General features: G+C 37.2%; 1 protein-coding gene across 1 annotated transcript in view; it reads left to right on the plus strand.

Annotated features, from left to right (window-relative positions):
• The first annotated feature begins 341 nt into the window (after positions 1–341).
• Positions 342–17,167, plus strand: part of LOC136255267 (hemicentin-1-like) — a 79,060-nt gene continuing 62,234 nt past the window's right edge. The window contains exons 1-7 of the mRNA XM_066047993.1: positions 342–354; positions 3,642–3,974; positions 8,666–9,064; positions 9,127–9,426; positions 11,563–11,892; positions 12,139–12,525; positions 12,579–12,866. Of these exons, the coding sequence (XP_065904065.1) occupies positions 342–354; positions 3,642–3,974; positions 8,666–9,064; positions 9,127–9,426; positions 11,563–11,892; positions 12,139–12,525; positions 12,579–12,866 (2,050 nt within the window). The remainder of the gene's footprint in view (positions 355–3,641; positions 3,975–8,665; positions 9,065–9,126; positions 9,427–11,562; positions 11,893–12,138; positions 12,526–12,578; positions 12,867–17,167) is intronic.

The raw sequence follows: 17,167 nt of genomic DNA on the forward strand, positions 1-17,167 counted from the left end.
ATGTGTTCAAGGAATTATTCAACCACTCACTTCTTGTATAAATTTTGAAGTACTTGCAAATAGGCCTGCATGTGTCAAATATGCCAGCATAATAAAAAGCATATTAGGCTGGAATGCTAGCATATTAGGTGGATACTTCAAGCTGTGGAGCTGAAAATAGATTGATACTCTCTAATTGAGCAGTCAGTGCATGGATGCTGCAAACTGAGTACTCAAATGCATTGTAGATCAATACTCTCTACTAGGACAGTCACTTTTTCAGTGAAATACTCTAATAGAGCATTCACTGATTAAAATGTTCAAAGATAATTGCCAGAATTGTTGCTAATCTAAAAGGCATAATGGGAACATCTGGTGAGCATAATAGGTGAAAATTTAGAGAAATTCCTGAAAGCATTTTAGGCAAAATTTTGAGCATATTTGACTCAGGCCTACTTGCAATTGAATGTAAAAAGTTCCACTTTAATTAACCCATACAGACACAGATTCCATCTGGATGCATGCCCCAGGGCTCTGAGACAGTACTTTGGGTGGCCGTTTTCACTTTAAAAATTAAGCAGCTACTAACAGTTCTATTAGAATGGTTAAGAGCACATTGATCTTTTGCCAGAAGAATTGACCACCAAAACTTGGGGGACCATGGCCTTGTGGTTCCCTGTCCTATTTTCACTACTGTGCAAAACATGATAAAAGGACACTGTAAAAAAGTGTGTAATCAATTGGTCTACCACACCTATAAACTATTCTAATAGAACGACCACACTGACAGATACAACTGTGAAGCGTTACCTTTATCTTAGTCATGAATCAATAATTTTACAAACTCATAGGCCATAATTATACACAGTAGCATTGACACAACCAAAAGTAGATGGTAAATGTAGTGACTATATGGTTGTTCTAATAGAATACCGAATGTTCTATTAGAGTAGTAGCTTCCAACTTTAAAAATCAAGGATTTGACTACTTAGAAACCTCAGATGTTCTTCTGGATCTTCCTCTGATTTAAAGCTCCTAGGAAGACAGTTTGTAACAGTAGGAAGGAGGTAACCTACCAAAATCATTGAAGATCATTGCATTGAAATTTCATCTCTGCCAGCCAGATGGTTAGAAAGGTCGCAGCTCTTTCAAACTTGGTGTGTAAAATACTTAAACATCCAACTTCATTACCATCTTATGTGATAGGATTGGCTTCTCTTCTCTTGGCTGGTAGAGCACCTCGAACGAAAAAATTTCACTACCCATCCGCAAAAAATCTGCCTCCGTGGAAAACACTGTCAAAGTTGTACTCACTTCTATACATGGTTTGGTAGGCCAACAACACTTGATATCTCACTTAGAATCTGGGAGCTCTGGATGTCTTCTTTGGAGGGCATGAAATAAAGATCAATCACATGAGATATTAAAATCCGCGTGTTGCTCCAACAAGAGAACTCAGTTCCAAACCAAGGGTGGTATTAGTGATGGGGAACTAAGGGTAACATACTATGATAGTCGGGGATTTGTTTCTTGCAACTTCATTTTTCACGTTGCAGACCCTATCATAGAGTATTTGGCAATTAGTAGCTAAAATACAAGCATTTATATGCTTATGTACCACTCTGCGTGGGCAGTTCAAAGGCACCGCCAGTGCCATAATTTGTATATTGCACTGCTGCAGACCGCAGCGAGTGCATTATAACTTGACGGCCCTCAGGCTCGTGCGTTTATAACAGGCAGAGCACTCATGGCCATTGTATAACTACATAATAATTTATTGTTTCAAGTATAATGTTTATATGCTTTGGTCTTGAATTTTGAGCCACTGCAACTCATTGCTTTTCCTTTTCCTATTTCTATTTCCTTATTGTGAAGCTGCTGGTTTTTCAGTGATATTTTTGGCCAAGCCTCCATGATCCCTAAATTACAGTATGGTACTATAAGGAATTAATCAACTATTTGGCATTTTACAAATACCTTGTGATTAACTAATTATGTAATATTACTATCTGCAAATTTTCTATGTAGTTATTGTAATTGAACACATTTCAAAATTCACTGTTTTGTAATCACATTGCTATCCACTGCTAAGGAAGTGTAACTCTATCAAACCACTTCTAACTACATATTACGTACAGGGGTGAGATAGATAGATTATGAGATTCACTATTAGGACTTATTAGGAAATTACTGGTAGTGCTAGAAAATTCACTAGTAGGGTTGGTTATGTTAGGGATAGGGTTTGCGGTAGATATAAAGGATGCCACATTTGGCTACTAATGAAAGAGTTGCTGAAGTTAGCAACAATTGAAGTAACCAGTGGAAATCCTTGGGTTGTCAAACTTGGCAATTCAGCAACTTCTAATGATTGTCACCAATTTTGGCAATTATGATAATCACTAGATTCCATAATTTGCCAAAAATGGTAACTTATCATAGACATATCAAAAGTTACCAAAAGTGGTTATATACTTCCCAGAAATCCTAGAAACGATCCAAATGCTTGATCAATCACTCGTATAAACAGTGATTTGTTTGTTTCACCTTAATTGCAAAGCTACCTATTGCAAGTTACCAATCATGATGATATAAATAGGACAAGTAGTTCACTCTGCCCCAAATCAGCACTGTTGGGATTTTACAAGAAGTTTTGCTGAAAAAGTAACTAAGAAAACAGCTGAAGAGAGACTGAACTGTTTCTATGTTGTCAAATGCAGTTCTTTTGTATGCTACAAGATTCACATATAATGAATAGATTATTAATTTATTATGTAATCACTACTGTATTCTTAGTACTTGTTGTATAGTAAAGCAGGGGTGTAATACCCCTGGGCATTTACCTGGGTATCAGTACTTTGCCTGGGCATCAGAAACTCTTGGCAGCATTTTCAATAATTCCATTTCAGTCTGTCACGCTTGCAGTTAACCTTTTGTGAATACTGTGTTACGCATCTGTAAGGGACAATAAGTCGTGCACTTTTCACATCACCCCTCATAACGTTGCAGTATGATTAGTGATATCATTCATACTACTTGGTACAGCCTCAAGGGCTACCCAGTGGTACTATGGAAGAGTTCATAAGTTATTGACAAATCGGATGATGCCATGATTGCAATAGCCAGACAGTTGCCATTGTGTTTTAATATTAACTGGTCAACTGATCGAGTTAGTCAATTGATCACTCAAAATGTTCACTACAACTAATCTACCATAGTATACCAGTATGGTTGGGTTTTGTTAGTCAATATCATTCATAGGTGTGGTCATTAATTAAGGTGTACATGATGTCGGTAATACAGTAGGACCTCGATTATCCGAATCTCGATTATCCAAACCCTCGGTTTTCTGGAGCAATTAGAATATTTCGCCATTAGGTGAACATTCTATTAGAGTAAGTGTATGTTCTATTAGAGTAGTTGAACACAGCTCTATAAGCTATATATAAATGAATGGGTTTCATTTATGAATATCTGAACAAATTCACTTACCTGACACTTTTATTATTGAACTGGCACACAGATGTTTGGATAATGGAGGTCCTATTTAGCTTGCAACTGTTGCTATTATTTGTTTATGTGTGTTGTCACTTTGGCTTAGTACTATGAATATCATGTATTTGTGTTAACAATGCATGGTGATCATTATTTCTTATATATAACAGGTATTAATGGTCAAACAGTCACCATAGTCAGTACTCCAGCTGGTACACCAGTTAGTGGATCTACTAACACATTTGACTATCCCATATTGAGTAGTCTTAATCTGAGATGTATGGTGGACCCTCCACCATCAGGTTCTGTCATCTACACATGGGACACTACAGGATGTTATGTTAACAACAATGGTCAAAGGAATTGCTTCCCTAATGGTCAGAGCACACAAACTGTAACTGAAAATAGTCTACTTGCACATGATGTTGGTACCATCACTTGTTCAGTATCCATTGATAATGGTCCTCTGATCACTAGTAATTCATTCACTCTACGTATATCAGGTTTGTGTTGTTATAGTTGTTGTATGGATGTCAGTCTACACATAAAAATTTTCTTGTTCCCATTGTAGAACTGCATTTGTGTAGTTGTTGTGATATCTCATTTATCTTAAACATTGTATGTTGCCATCCAAAATATGTATCTATACCATAACATTAGTAATCCTTTCATAAATGATTCATTAGCTGCAAAATAACAATATTACAGTTTTGAGATGATATAAATCGATCATTAAATGTGACCCAGTCTGACAAAATGGGGCTTATAAGCCCATGAAATGTTGACCATAATTTCAAGGTTTGAAATTTTATAACTTTCTGTGGACAAGATGTCTATTTAAATTTGCACCACTTATGTAGAAATGTAGGGCAATTTTACTGAAACTTACAGAATGGACTTGGCTCATTCTGTCAAGCAAATCCATCAAGTTGTATTATTGTTTTCTAGCACAAGGAAGAAGTCATTCCAACAAAGAAATAATGATAGTAAATTTAATTCTGCTGCATGTTAAATAAACACCCATAACTTACATTTACATTACTGCACTAACAAATATTTTCTTACTCTCAATACACAGGAAAATTAAAGGCTTCATTGATTTGAGATTTGTTTTGCTGCATCCCAAAATAATTACATCATTTTGCAAATTTGTACAGCAAAATGGATTTTTGCTAACTGACGATTGTGTATTATCATGTACCACGGTAGTGTCATGTACCACGGTAGTGGTACATAATAGGGATCAGGCAGAAATTTTTCAAAACACTCTAATAGAACGCACGCCAAAAGCAGCCTTCCGGGCTTTAGATTTTATTTCTAAAACATTCTAGACCTTTCTTTTGTGTTTACAACACTAGCCAACAAGTATTAAAAGTAAGGGAAATGGTTTTAGGTGTTTTTTAAAATTTTGAAAATGGTTAGATTCTCCATCTTCTTCTTTCTTTCTTCTTTCTTCTTTCTTTCTTGTTTCGCGCGCCTACAGCTCGTAGGAAGTAGATATCAGCCCTAAAAACGTATGGCGTATTTAAAAAACATTCGTACCCAGGTCTGTGTGGTATTAAAATCTTCCCTCTCTAATGCGATTGCGAGATATAGAGCAAGAATCACTCTTCGAGACGCCATTCGATCGAGAAGCCATACAGATGATAATATAGAATTGTTTAAAATTCCATTGCTTTAGCTCACAGGACTAAAATGCATCAAGTTGTATCACACTAAACATTAAACATAACTATTGTTCACTGAAACTCGGGTTTTAGACTTCCTTCATTACGAGACAGTGAAGGGGGTGTGGCCCGCACCTCGTCACTTAAACTATTACTGTACGCCTTTCGTGTATACTTTCTATTATATTCTTCAGCTGTTTACCAGCTAAGAGTCGACATAATAAGGCTTGTAAGCTATTGGAACACACTGGTAAATTTCGAATTGAAAAGGGGTGTGTCCCTTCCGTACGCGATTGAAAAATAAAAAGCGGGATACTCCGTATACTCAGCACTTTAATTGGAGTAGACCACGTTTTGTCAAGCGTGTGTTTTACTCGTGTTGAGATTTCGCACCGCTTCGTTGCAGTAAACGGTCACACTAGTGGATTTATCTACTCGTCAAAGGAAAGTGGTATTGTTTACTGTATTGTTAACTGTATTGTTAACTGTTTGGGTTTATTGTGTCAGCAATAAATTCATATTATTGGTGCCATCATTTCATAATAGTATTGAATTTGTATCCATTATAAACAACGGATACTTATTCTGTTGTTAAAGTACTACTACTCATACTGTTAATTCTCTGTGCTACCATGCCGTCGAGATCAGCAAAAACGCAAAGATTACGTGACAAACAGCGATATGCCAATGCTAGGGAGGAAATTTGCACTGACCGTAAACATTACTACATGGCTAATGCTGATATGTGTAAAAGTGCTGCTAAAATGGCATATTCTAGCAATCCTGAGCAAAAGAAAGAGGCTTCTAAAATAGCTTCAAAATTAGCATATGCTGATAGTCCTGACAAAAAGAAAGAGGCTTCTAAAATAGCTTCAAAATTAGCGTATGCTGATAATCCTGACATATTACAATGGGTTTCTTTATTAAACAATCATGTACTATTGAACGTATATTTAAGAAGTAGTCCATGTGCATGGACATGAAAAAAATCATGAAACTAGTGGGGCAAAAAAATTATTAATTTTCAACAAGTAGAATAGGGATCAAAGATTTGATTTTGAAAAAAACTGCGTAAACAAGAAGTAATAGGGATGATAATCCACAAAAATTCTATGCATCATCAGTTCAAAGCAAGTTATTTGAATAGTGTACACTCAATTTGCGATTCCTATTTCAACTTGTGGTTAAATTTTGTTAAAATGTTGAAATAGGAATCGCAAATTGAGTGTACACTATTCAAATAACTTGCTTTGAACTGATGATGCATAGAATTTTTGTGGATTATCATCCCTATTACTTCTTGTTTACGCAGTTTTTTTCAAAATCAAATCTTTGATCCCTATTCTACTTGTTGAAAATTAATAATTTTTTTGCCCCACTAGTATTTAATAGTTCAACTGATAACTTGGTTGTGATAATACCAACTACATTTATGCATTCTGTTTTTCTATTACTTAAGAATAATAAATTTAAAATGAAGTAGTCCAAGTGATAAAAAGTAGTGAAACAAGAGATGAATGATGGTGTTACAGCATAGCTTAGTGGGAAAATCCCTGTTATAACATCATTTGGTTTAATACTAATGTAGGGATTTTTCCACTGAGATATGTTGTAACGCCATCATTCATCTCTTGTTTCACTATTCTTTATCGCTTGGATTCTTACTTCATTTTTAAATTAATAATTTTAAATGTACTAGTTTGTTTGGTTTTTTTGTTCTAGCATACAGCTATACCATGTGACTGTTCTATTGGTGACTGCTGTATTAGAGTATCTCGAGTCACTTTTCACCTACGTGTTCTTTTTTGTGAAGGCAGCAAATGTACAGTATCTTATTATCTTTTGAATCCTTGCAACAGCGATAATCATGTCTCGAGGACTACCAGGGTGTGTGTCACTATTTCATATTTTCATTGTGCTAGCATTATGAATACACCAATAGTAACAGGGTGTATCATTGTGATAGACTGTTAAGAGGCGTGGTGGTCTCAGTGCTTGATTGTTATTAATCAACCAAGATTGTGTTATAGGAATTTGAACCTATTGTGAAGTTACAGGTATCTACCAAACATAAGCACTTAAATGAAACCAGGCAAACTTGATTATTTGTTTCTCATCCACAAAATTTGGATTTCCATGCAGGTGGGAGGTCATTTTTCATTATTAGAAAATCAAGCTTTGTGCTACTATAAAGGATAACTAAAACCAACTAGTGCTTTTGTTTTACCGCTGTTTCTGAGGTGCAAGTGACATTTGCTGTGCTATAAAATGATAGCCAACCAAGTAGCCAGCCTTCTTAGTATCAAAATACTTGTGCATGTGATTGATAACAGCAATAATAAAATTGTGACTAGATCGGTCTTATCACCCATGTCAGCAGATTCGATTTCACAAAGATACATGAATAAACTATCTAATTTCACAATCAAAATCAGCTAGACTTGAGTGGTCTGCTTTTGCTGGCTGCTTTTCTCAAACCCAGTGGCAATCTGTACGTGTGGTGTGGGGCCTTAATGGATAGCCTTGAGATGACTGTATGTGGCCGTAAAGCTCCGTGGTATTGAATAAAGACCTCTGCTGTAGATTTCCTTTCATTTAAACCAGTTTTGATACCTGAATGGCCCATAACTTGGCCTAATTCATCCCTACATCGTCCCCTTCAATTTTTAACAATTTTCTTCCCTCCTTCCAGGCCCCAGCCACCCACCCCATTTGGAGCTCGCCTGATACAGCCAACCTCAGTTTAAAAATTATCTTAAACTTAGCTGTTGGCTACTTGTACAGTGTATGCTCTGGACAGTAAGGAATTGGTGTAAAACATGTGAAAATTTAGTACACATAGCTTCAACCATTGGCGAGCTACAACACACTAAATACTTAAAACTGTCATTTCTCGATACTTTTAAATAGGTGATAAGACCGGTTTTCCCAGACTGGGTCACAATTAGGGGCGGTAGGGTAAAAAGGTGGGGATGAGAAACAATTAATCAAGTTTGCCTGGCCTAAGTTTGCAGTGTCTAAATATGCTGCTCAAGGAAAGTGTTGATTGGCAAAATTAACATCTTGATATGGATTCATTGTAATAAAAAAGAAGACAATCAGCCTGATTGAAGACAAAAGGAAAGACAAGGAGCAGAGGGTACAAACTCATCGGAACCCCAAAAGGCACATCCCCCGGGTGAGTTTGTTATCACAACGTAAAATGGTAGCCATATGCTGCTTTGTTTGGCCTCTAGGCAGGCAAGCAAGGCAGGGCAGACAGGCAGTACTACTGTACTGTTTGATATTAATTTTAAACTGTAGTCAGACTACAGTTGATCATGTGTCTTGTGATCAATGGTCACTTATGACAGCATCATCTGCTCTAAACATTATGGTGATGTACTTCAAACAATAATAAATAATAATTGTTTATTATTAAATTTTAGTATATGAATTATCCAAGTTCGCCAAAGACAAGAATAATAACAATGTAGTAATCATACATACATTAGCTCATGATGTACTTATTTGGTTGTACTTGTTAGGTATCACAACAACTAGGATTACTATCGCTGGTAGTACTCCAGCAACTGATTTGATTAGCAGTAATCAACTTCCTGACTACTCATTTCTAACTGAACCATTTACCCTTGACATGTTTAATGTCTTGTTACGTTGTGTTAGTGGACTGGGACCTACTGGTGGCTATAATAATGCTGTACTGGGTGATTGGTATTTTGGTGGAAATCAAATACCTGTTACCCAACCTTGTGGATCAGTATTTCAAGCACGTTCAGGAAATCCTAATAACTTTCCAGGAGTACTCAACTTATATCCATGTGGATCATCATCACCTGATGAAGAAGGTGTTTACTCATGTATGATGATGAACAGTTCAATGATGGTACAGACCACAAGGGTGGGTTTGTACCTTAATGGAAGAAGTGAGTCACTTGATATGTACCCCATCACCTCATTGTTAACCATCTTTCATCTCTCTACACAGCTGCTCCAATGATAGATCCTCCATCATCAGCTACTGTAACAGTTGCCTTTGGTGACTCCCTGACATTGTCCTGTACCTCACAAGGTTCTCCCCCAGACACATTCATCTGGATGAAGGATGGTACTCCAGCACCACTGACCCCTACTTTGACTACAGTCACTCATAACAGTACTACTGCAGAGTTCCGTAGTGACTATACCATTAGTAGCGTTACTACAAGTGATAATGGAACATACACATGTACTGTGACTAATCCTATTGGAAGTGATAGTGAGACCATCACTGTTGTTTTTATTACTGGTAGGTGATGTTGGTACTTATACCACCCATAATTTCTGGATGCACTGATCACATTTTAGCATACTATAGATCTAAATGTGGTATTTGTAATGGTCTCTTACTATACTCTGTATGTAATGTAGCTCCTAAACAAGTCATTGTCTGTAATGCTGGTAGTTGAACAGCTAGTAACATGCAATTTGTGATGAGTATATGAATATTTTTGTGTATGTTATACTGTATGACTTAACATATGTAGGTGCTGTTTAATTAGGTATGCATGTCTGGGAGTCTTTTAAAATTACCTGTGTAATCACCTGTATAATACACACATGTAACACCAAAATTAGTGTTACATACATTCTGTGGAACCTCAGTTATCCGAACCCCTTGGGACCAGGGATGGTCTGAAAAGTACATATCTCTGAAACTGTATAAATAACCTTCGAATAGCATAAAGAAAAAATAAATCAGTATTTCAACTACCCTAATAGAACAGTCATTTCCGTAGTTCAGTTAAATATCCAAGAATCCGGATAAGTGGAATCCGGATAACTGAGGTTCCACTGTATATCCTACTAGTGCTGTCACATAATTTTAGGAATTATGTAATCAATCAGAAACCATTCAAATAATAAAACTTTTATTTGTTGCTCTTGAAATGTGAAAGTAGCATACAAGCTAAGGCAAAGGACATCCACATTAAGACAGTGGACATGTACAACTTTAGAGATCTCTAGGTCCCCAGGCCTATTATGCTAAAATTTTTACCTATTGTATTTTTGAGGAGTGCTCAAAATTAAGAGTACTATGTGCAATATTATTCTTTCAAAGCAAAGATTATGCTCAAAAGCTGTCCATGTTATTAGAGTGTATCAACACATATTTTTTCTGACTTGTATAAGTGACTATTGTATTAGAGTAGATCAATCTTATTTCTGTAAAGGTTCATCAAAGGGGGTTTCCTCTGGAAAGTAGATCCAGGATGTAGGGTCTGGGGGTGAAAGCTCCCAGAAAATTCAATTTTGCAGATTGTCAAATGCCAGTAGTCCGAGTGCTAAACACAGTAAAAGCAAACTAGTGAATAAACAGTTACCGTATAGCTAGTTTTTTGTTGCAAGGAATTTATTTTGCATCTGGTATGAATTAGTGAAAAATTAATCTGCTACAATAAAAATGTTGCCACTGTTTACCCCTTTCCACACAAGCAACCTCTACAATTTCCTGTTTTGGAGTTTTTATGAATGTTGCTGGATTATGAGTCCTCACAAAGGAGTGGGATAGTGGGGTGGACCATACCTGTGGTACAAAATGGACGAGTATTATAATGGCAAGTTTTACACCAAATTACATACCCCTGAGAGCTCTAGAAGGACCACATTGGCATATTTCATGACTTTATAACTTTTCCAGACAATCCAAGCTAACAACATGGTCTCAAGTCACCTCAGTCAGGGCCTTTAAAGTGATGCATGGGCTTTGACACTCTATCTCCAGAAGTAGACCTGAGGCAAAGTTAGTGTGCATGAAAACTGACAGTGTAACCATCTTGTGCTGGTGTTATTTTATGTGTCCAAGTTGTAACTTTTCCAAAATCAAGTCACATTTACTAGTGGACCTATACCTCTTCCAAATTAACTTCTAAGAATTTTTTGTGGTTGGGGAACTTCCTAATGTGTTGTTTAGGTGAGTGTTCCATCATAATTTTGGCCAAAAACATATAGGAGGCTGTTTCTATTATGAGCCACAACCATGGTTCATGATAAGTGCAGCTACAGGTATCTACCTTTTAAAATTTTAATTTTATGATGATTAACAATGACACCAATAGCAAAATCATTTAATCAAAGTCCAGCTGCAGGCTTCCCTCAGACACTGTAAGGGAGACATCATCTTATTTTACTGTTTGCCCTCCAGATGACTGGCTACCTCAAATGCCACAAACAAAAGGCGGCATCTTAACCCATTACCACTGAATAATGTTCCCCTCATTCAATGCTCTGAACAATTTAGTTTTTTTCCAAGACTTGTGTCTGGATATCCTTGATAGTACGGATTACACTGGTGTATATTTGACTGTCTCTGTTGTTTTTGTGCATGCCTGTCTTGTGTGTTTGCACATACATTTCCAAATGATAATGCACACAATTATTTCAGGTGTCACCATAGTCAATACTCCAGCTGGTACACCAGTTAGTGGATCTACTAACACATTTGACTATCCCATATTAAGTAGTGTCACTCTGACATGTATGGTGACATTGTCTAATGGAGAAACATATACTGGACCATATCAGTGGGACACTACAGGATGTTATACTAACACTGCTCATAATAGTGGTAATCCAACATGTTTTCCTACTGGTCAGACAACACAAAGTGTAACTGATAATAATCTACTGGCAGATGATGCTGGTATCATCACTTGTACTGTAACTCTTAATGGTGTGGACTATACTAGTGATCCATTAACACTTCGTATATCAGGTGATCATGTGTGAATATTGAATGTGTGAGTCATTTTAACGAGGTCATGTACTGGTCTAAACCAGACAACTTAAAAAATTGCTAAATATTCATGTGTGCAAAGTTAACTGCCTAATGTAGCCACTTGCTTAATAAGGTAACTTGCAATGTGTTATAGCTACATGTTTCAATTATTCATCGTGGTGATATTATACATAATTTATATGTCATCCAATACTGGTCTCACTATTTTACAATGACTATTAGGAGTTGGGCTTGTTGGAGGGATGCGGACTACTGGATCAAATAATGTTGTCTCTGGTAGCATTGTTGATGACTATTCTGCTATTAATGTGACTGATACATCAGCTGGTATACTGTTTCGTTGTGTGACTGGATTAGGACCTAGTGGTAACAGTAATGAAGAGTTGGGTCAAGTTTCCTTTAATGGTAATCAAATATCTCATGGTTTATGTGATGGACCTGTGGTACAACCACGTGGAGCTAATATTGCTAATTTAATTGGAGTTATTAATGTAGAATTGTGTTCTACTACATTTACTGTTAATGAAGAAGGTGTTTACACTTGTACCATAAGGAACAGTAGTATGGTGGACCAGACTGTGAGGGTGGGTGTGTACTTACCTGTGAGAAGTGAGTCACTTTATAGTGTGATCAATTGTTGTTAACTAACTTCATACACACAGCTGTTCCAGTCATCACCACTACATTATCTACTGTCAATAGTATAATTGGTTCTCCTCTGACATTGTCCTGTACCTCACAAGGTTCTCCCCCAGACACATTCACCTGGATGAAGGATGATACTCCAGCACCACTGACCCCTAATTTGACTACATTCACTCATGACAGTACTACTGCAGAGTTCCGTAGTGACTACACTATTAATAATGTTACAACAAGTGATAGTGGAACATACACATGTACTGTGACTAATCCTATTGGAAGTGATAGTCTTAATGTTATAGTTTATGGTAAGGTACTGGTACTCAGTCTTGCAAAGAAGTGTGTTTGTGTACATTATTTAAATAAAGCTGTTAAAGGAAAGATGCAAATTAATTATTTATATTTGAGTAGGGTTCATAAAAATAAAAAAAGCAAGGAAACACAAGGGAGGCTATATGTGAACTGCTGAGTGAAAACTGGCTGTTTTCGCACATTCCTTAAATTCCATTTTATTGCATCTCTGTAATCTATAGTAACAAAAGAGTGGACAGTCAAAGTGTCAGCCTTTCATGATGAATGGTCTTGGAGTTATAGAGCTTGACAGTTGGAACAGTGATAAACTCAATTTGTACAGCAACAATATGGGAAATAAATTACAGGCGTTTAGATAATTGATCATAACTTATGATTGAAACAAGCTATGAAGATGGGACGTGGCTCAATCTGTGCACCATGAACTGGCAAATTAATCAAAGTATAACGCTTTCCCTGTACTCCTTCGTGTTGACAAAGAAGAAAGCCATTCCAACTAAGAAAATACAACAATGAACGTTGTTTTTACCACATTGTAAATAAAATGCCCATAACTCACGTATCCTTTGCTGTACAAACACTAAACAAAGATTATCTTTTTCTCATAAACAGGCAAATCTTGTGGTGCATAGTTTTTATTAATTTGAGCTTAATTTCAGTGCATATGAATGCGATTAAAATGTACATAAATTTTTCATATAGCATACATTTTTACCCTTTTGTATTCAATACAGTTTTATGGCAAAATATAATTTTGTAAAAATGGTCAGTTTTTGCTCAGCAGGTCACATATACAGCTACACTAGTGTACGGCTATAATATTATGTTTTGAAAATAATTAGTGTAGGAGTTTTAATGTCCACTAGTATTGCTTTAAGTGTAGATGACCTCCCTGCTTTTTATTTTTATAATTCAATATAATTTTTTTTGTAACAATAACTGGTTAACTAACAGGGGCGGATCCAGAGTTATGGAAAGGGGGATCAAAATGAACTGAGGCACTACATTGTCTGGTTTGGTAAGGTGAGACCAAGAAAAAAGCTCACAGCCAGCTGACAATAGCTCCCCACCTCACCAACTATGAATGTATCGCTGACAAGGTACACAAAAATCCTTACATAGCTTGCTACACACTGCTCTAATACTGTGACTGCTCTATTAGAGTATCTCTATCTTGGTATACTAAAAATATTTTGAGGGATCAAGTATTCATCCCTGTTAACTAATGTATACCACATCAAAAGAAAGTATGGCACCAGCCTGACATACGTGCACTCTGACTATGACTTACTGGAAAACATTGTTGCCATTTCTTATTGTTTTCCGCTTTAATCCACCTGTTATATAATAAAAATCTGTGATCAGTCCAGTCACTACAGAAATTTAAATAAGCTAGAAATACATCACCCTTTAGAGAGTTCAACTAGAAACAAGTCATCATGCAGATAGATCAACTAGAAACAAGCGACTCCTTCAACTACATTTCAAATCATCCTCTATAGGGAGTTCAACTAGAAACAAGTCATTCTGTAGAGAGATCAGGTAGAAACAAGTCAGCCTGTAGAGAGATCATCTAGAAACACACTCTGTAGAGAGATCAGCTAGAAACAATTCACCCTGTAGAGAGTTCAGCTCCAAGAAAACAATCAACTCAACTATGTTGCAATTGTTTAGTTAGATTACAAGTCATTCTGTGAAGAGTTAAACTACAAACCATTTATCGTGTAGTCTAAGAGTACAGCTATACGTATGTTACAAAATTTCAGCTACATACACATTTCCTAGAGTATTCAGCTGCAAAAAATTCAGCCTGTATAGCTATGGTGAGTTAATTTCATTAATAATTGTAATTAATAAACACGATTGTAATAAGTACTAAATAACATTGTTAAATGTACATGCATATATAGCTAAACAAATATCTTCTCCCTCATAATCCTCATTCCTGTAGTAGAGAGCAAAAGAAATACCCAAAGCCGTCCATAGGCTAGCTTTGGGCATGAAGTTATGAAAAGAAGTGATGTCTAATGAATAACCGCCAAGCTGTCAAAAAGGGTGAGGCCTCCAAAACCACCAAGGTAAGCAAAAAAAGAGTGAAATCCAAGGTGAAATGGCTGTGATGGTATGTTAATGGCAAAAAAAATTAATAATAACAATTCAAGTGAATTTGGTGCCAAATCCTTGGAGAAGGCAACAAAAATTCACTCGAACTGTCATTAAATTTTTTGTCATTGACCTACCGTCACAGCCATTTCTTGGCCACCACCTTGGATTTTTACAACTCTTTTCACCCTGGCTTTTTTGGAGGCTGCATCCTTTTAATAGCTTGGGAATTGAATTCATTGGTTTTGCAATTGGATTCGTTTGTGGTTGCTGTGCACATTTGGCTGAGTTTCCTCTATTTCCACTACCCAGTTGTGTGTCTGTTCATCCTCAATTGATTCTTATGGTGACCATCTTCTTGGCTGCTCTTATGGTCTTTTGCATATCTGTAAGCATGATGCCTTAATTTCCATTTTGTATCACTCCTTGCTGTTACATATTCTGGTGTGTTGCATGAGCTGAGGGTTTCTGGCGATCATCAGTCCTGACCTGGTGATCTATACCATCCTGATTCTGTCAAGGCTGTCCAGCTTTCTTTGATGTTTCTGTTCGCAGTACTCTCTCTCTCCATCCGTCATCTCTCATGCGTCATTTTCTGCTGCTGCAGCTAGAGAGACTCTCAAAGATAAACATCATGAGAACAATGTTGTAGCTGCTGAAGGAGTGCTCTATCCTTTGATTGTGGAGACTTTTACTCCATTTGCTTTAAAGAATATTGTTGCAATGGACTGCCGGCCAAGAGGGCTTTCAGGAATCCGATCCAGCAACTCTCCACATGTCTTTGGAGATATAATGCTAAGACTGTCCTTTGCTACTGGGCCCTCCACCCAGTTGTGGAGGAAGATGTTTGACTTGTTTGTTCTGTGTGTGTGTGTGTGTGTGTGTGTGTGTGTGTGTGTGCTTTTGTGAGTTTACAGTAAATTAAATTCTTTTGCATTAGAATTAGTTGTGTTTGCACAAGAATTTGTCCGTATCAAGATTAGCAGCTGCACTAAACATGAAAACAAGATGTAGCAGCTGCTGCATAATCTTGAAGTACAACTGTTTTAAAATGCCAATTTACCTTAAGTTAACAGACAGGCACTATGGGAAGGCATAGGACAGACTTGTGCAAGTGGGCCCATCTGCAGTGTGCTAATGAAGCATTATACCACCTCTCAGCATGTCAGGGAATAGCAATTTCACACAACAAGTTGTAGTACCTGCCATTCTGCAACCTGTGTTGGCACCTAGTGTTCGATTTGAGTGTTCAGCAAGTCATCCTGTGATTGCCCAGTGTAGCCATCAGCAAGTCCTGTGTATCAGCAAGGCTTGTATCAGCAAGTAAACTCCACGCATCTGGATAACCACTGTGTAACTGTTCCAATGTGTCAAGCCTTAGACTAACCAGGTATCATGCCCAAGACTACTTGTACACCATCCAATGACGGAATAACTGATGTAACATGATGCACGATTCAACAGCTTACTTGCCTACCCACTGAAGTCCTCTGTCTTCATTTATCTTCACACAATCTTGTTGTCACCAGGACTAACTATTGTCTTTATGATGACGTTATTCATCCATCACCGTTGAGCGACATGACGCCAGTAAGCATGGCCACGACAGCAGTATTATGGAAAATGTATATACACGTAATATGCAAACAATAGTACAGTACATTAACACAGTCCACCAGAAGCAGTAGGGAAAGGGAAGGGTGCGGCAGGGAGGGGTGTGGTGAGGATAGTACTTGAATTTTGACACATCAATGCATTGCTAGAATGAGCGAAAAGATGCATCCAAATTGACTGCTTGCTAGTTAGGAAGATGGCAAGGAAAGGGCTGAAAAATGGAAGAAATAGATGGAGAAAAGTTAGGATGTGGTCTCCAATGAGCTAGTTGATTGGACCAGTGCTGGTAATGGTGAGGGGCTCTTGGTGAACATGGTTTGGGAAGTGAAGGTGTTATTGAAGATCTGGTTCCACTGTAAATCCTGTAGCCAAGGATTGAGGAGCAGCCCACTCATATTATACCTCAGAAGCAGGGTAAATGGCCATATTAGATAATGCTGATGAAGCAGTTTGTCTACCATTTTTCTTCACAATACTTCTGTGAAGCTGTGGAGAAGGCACCAAATGAACTGGGTCTGGAGGCTCTAAGTATTGAGGATTCTGAGGAACCTCCTCCGTAACAAGTGAAGAAAACCTGCTT

This window comes from Dysidea avara, chromosome 5, assembly GCF_963678975.1.
Source record: "Dysidea avara chromosome 5, odDysAvar1.4, whole genome shotgun sequence".
NCBI lineage: Eukaryota > Metazoa > Porifera > Demospongiae > Dictyoceratida > Dysideidae > Dysidea > Dysidea avara.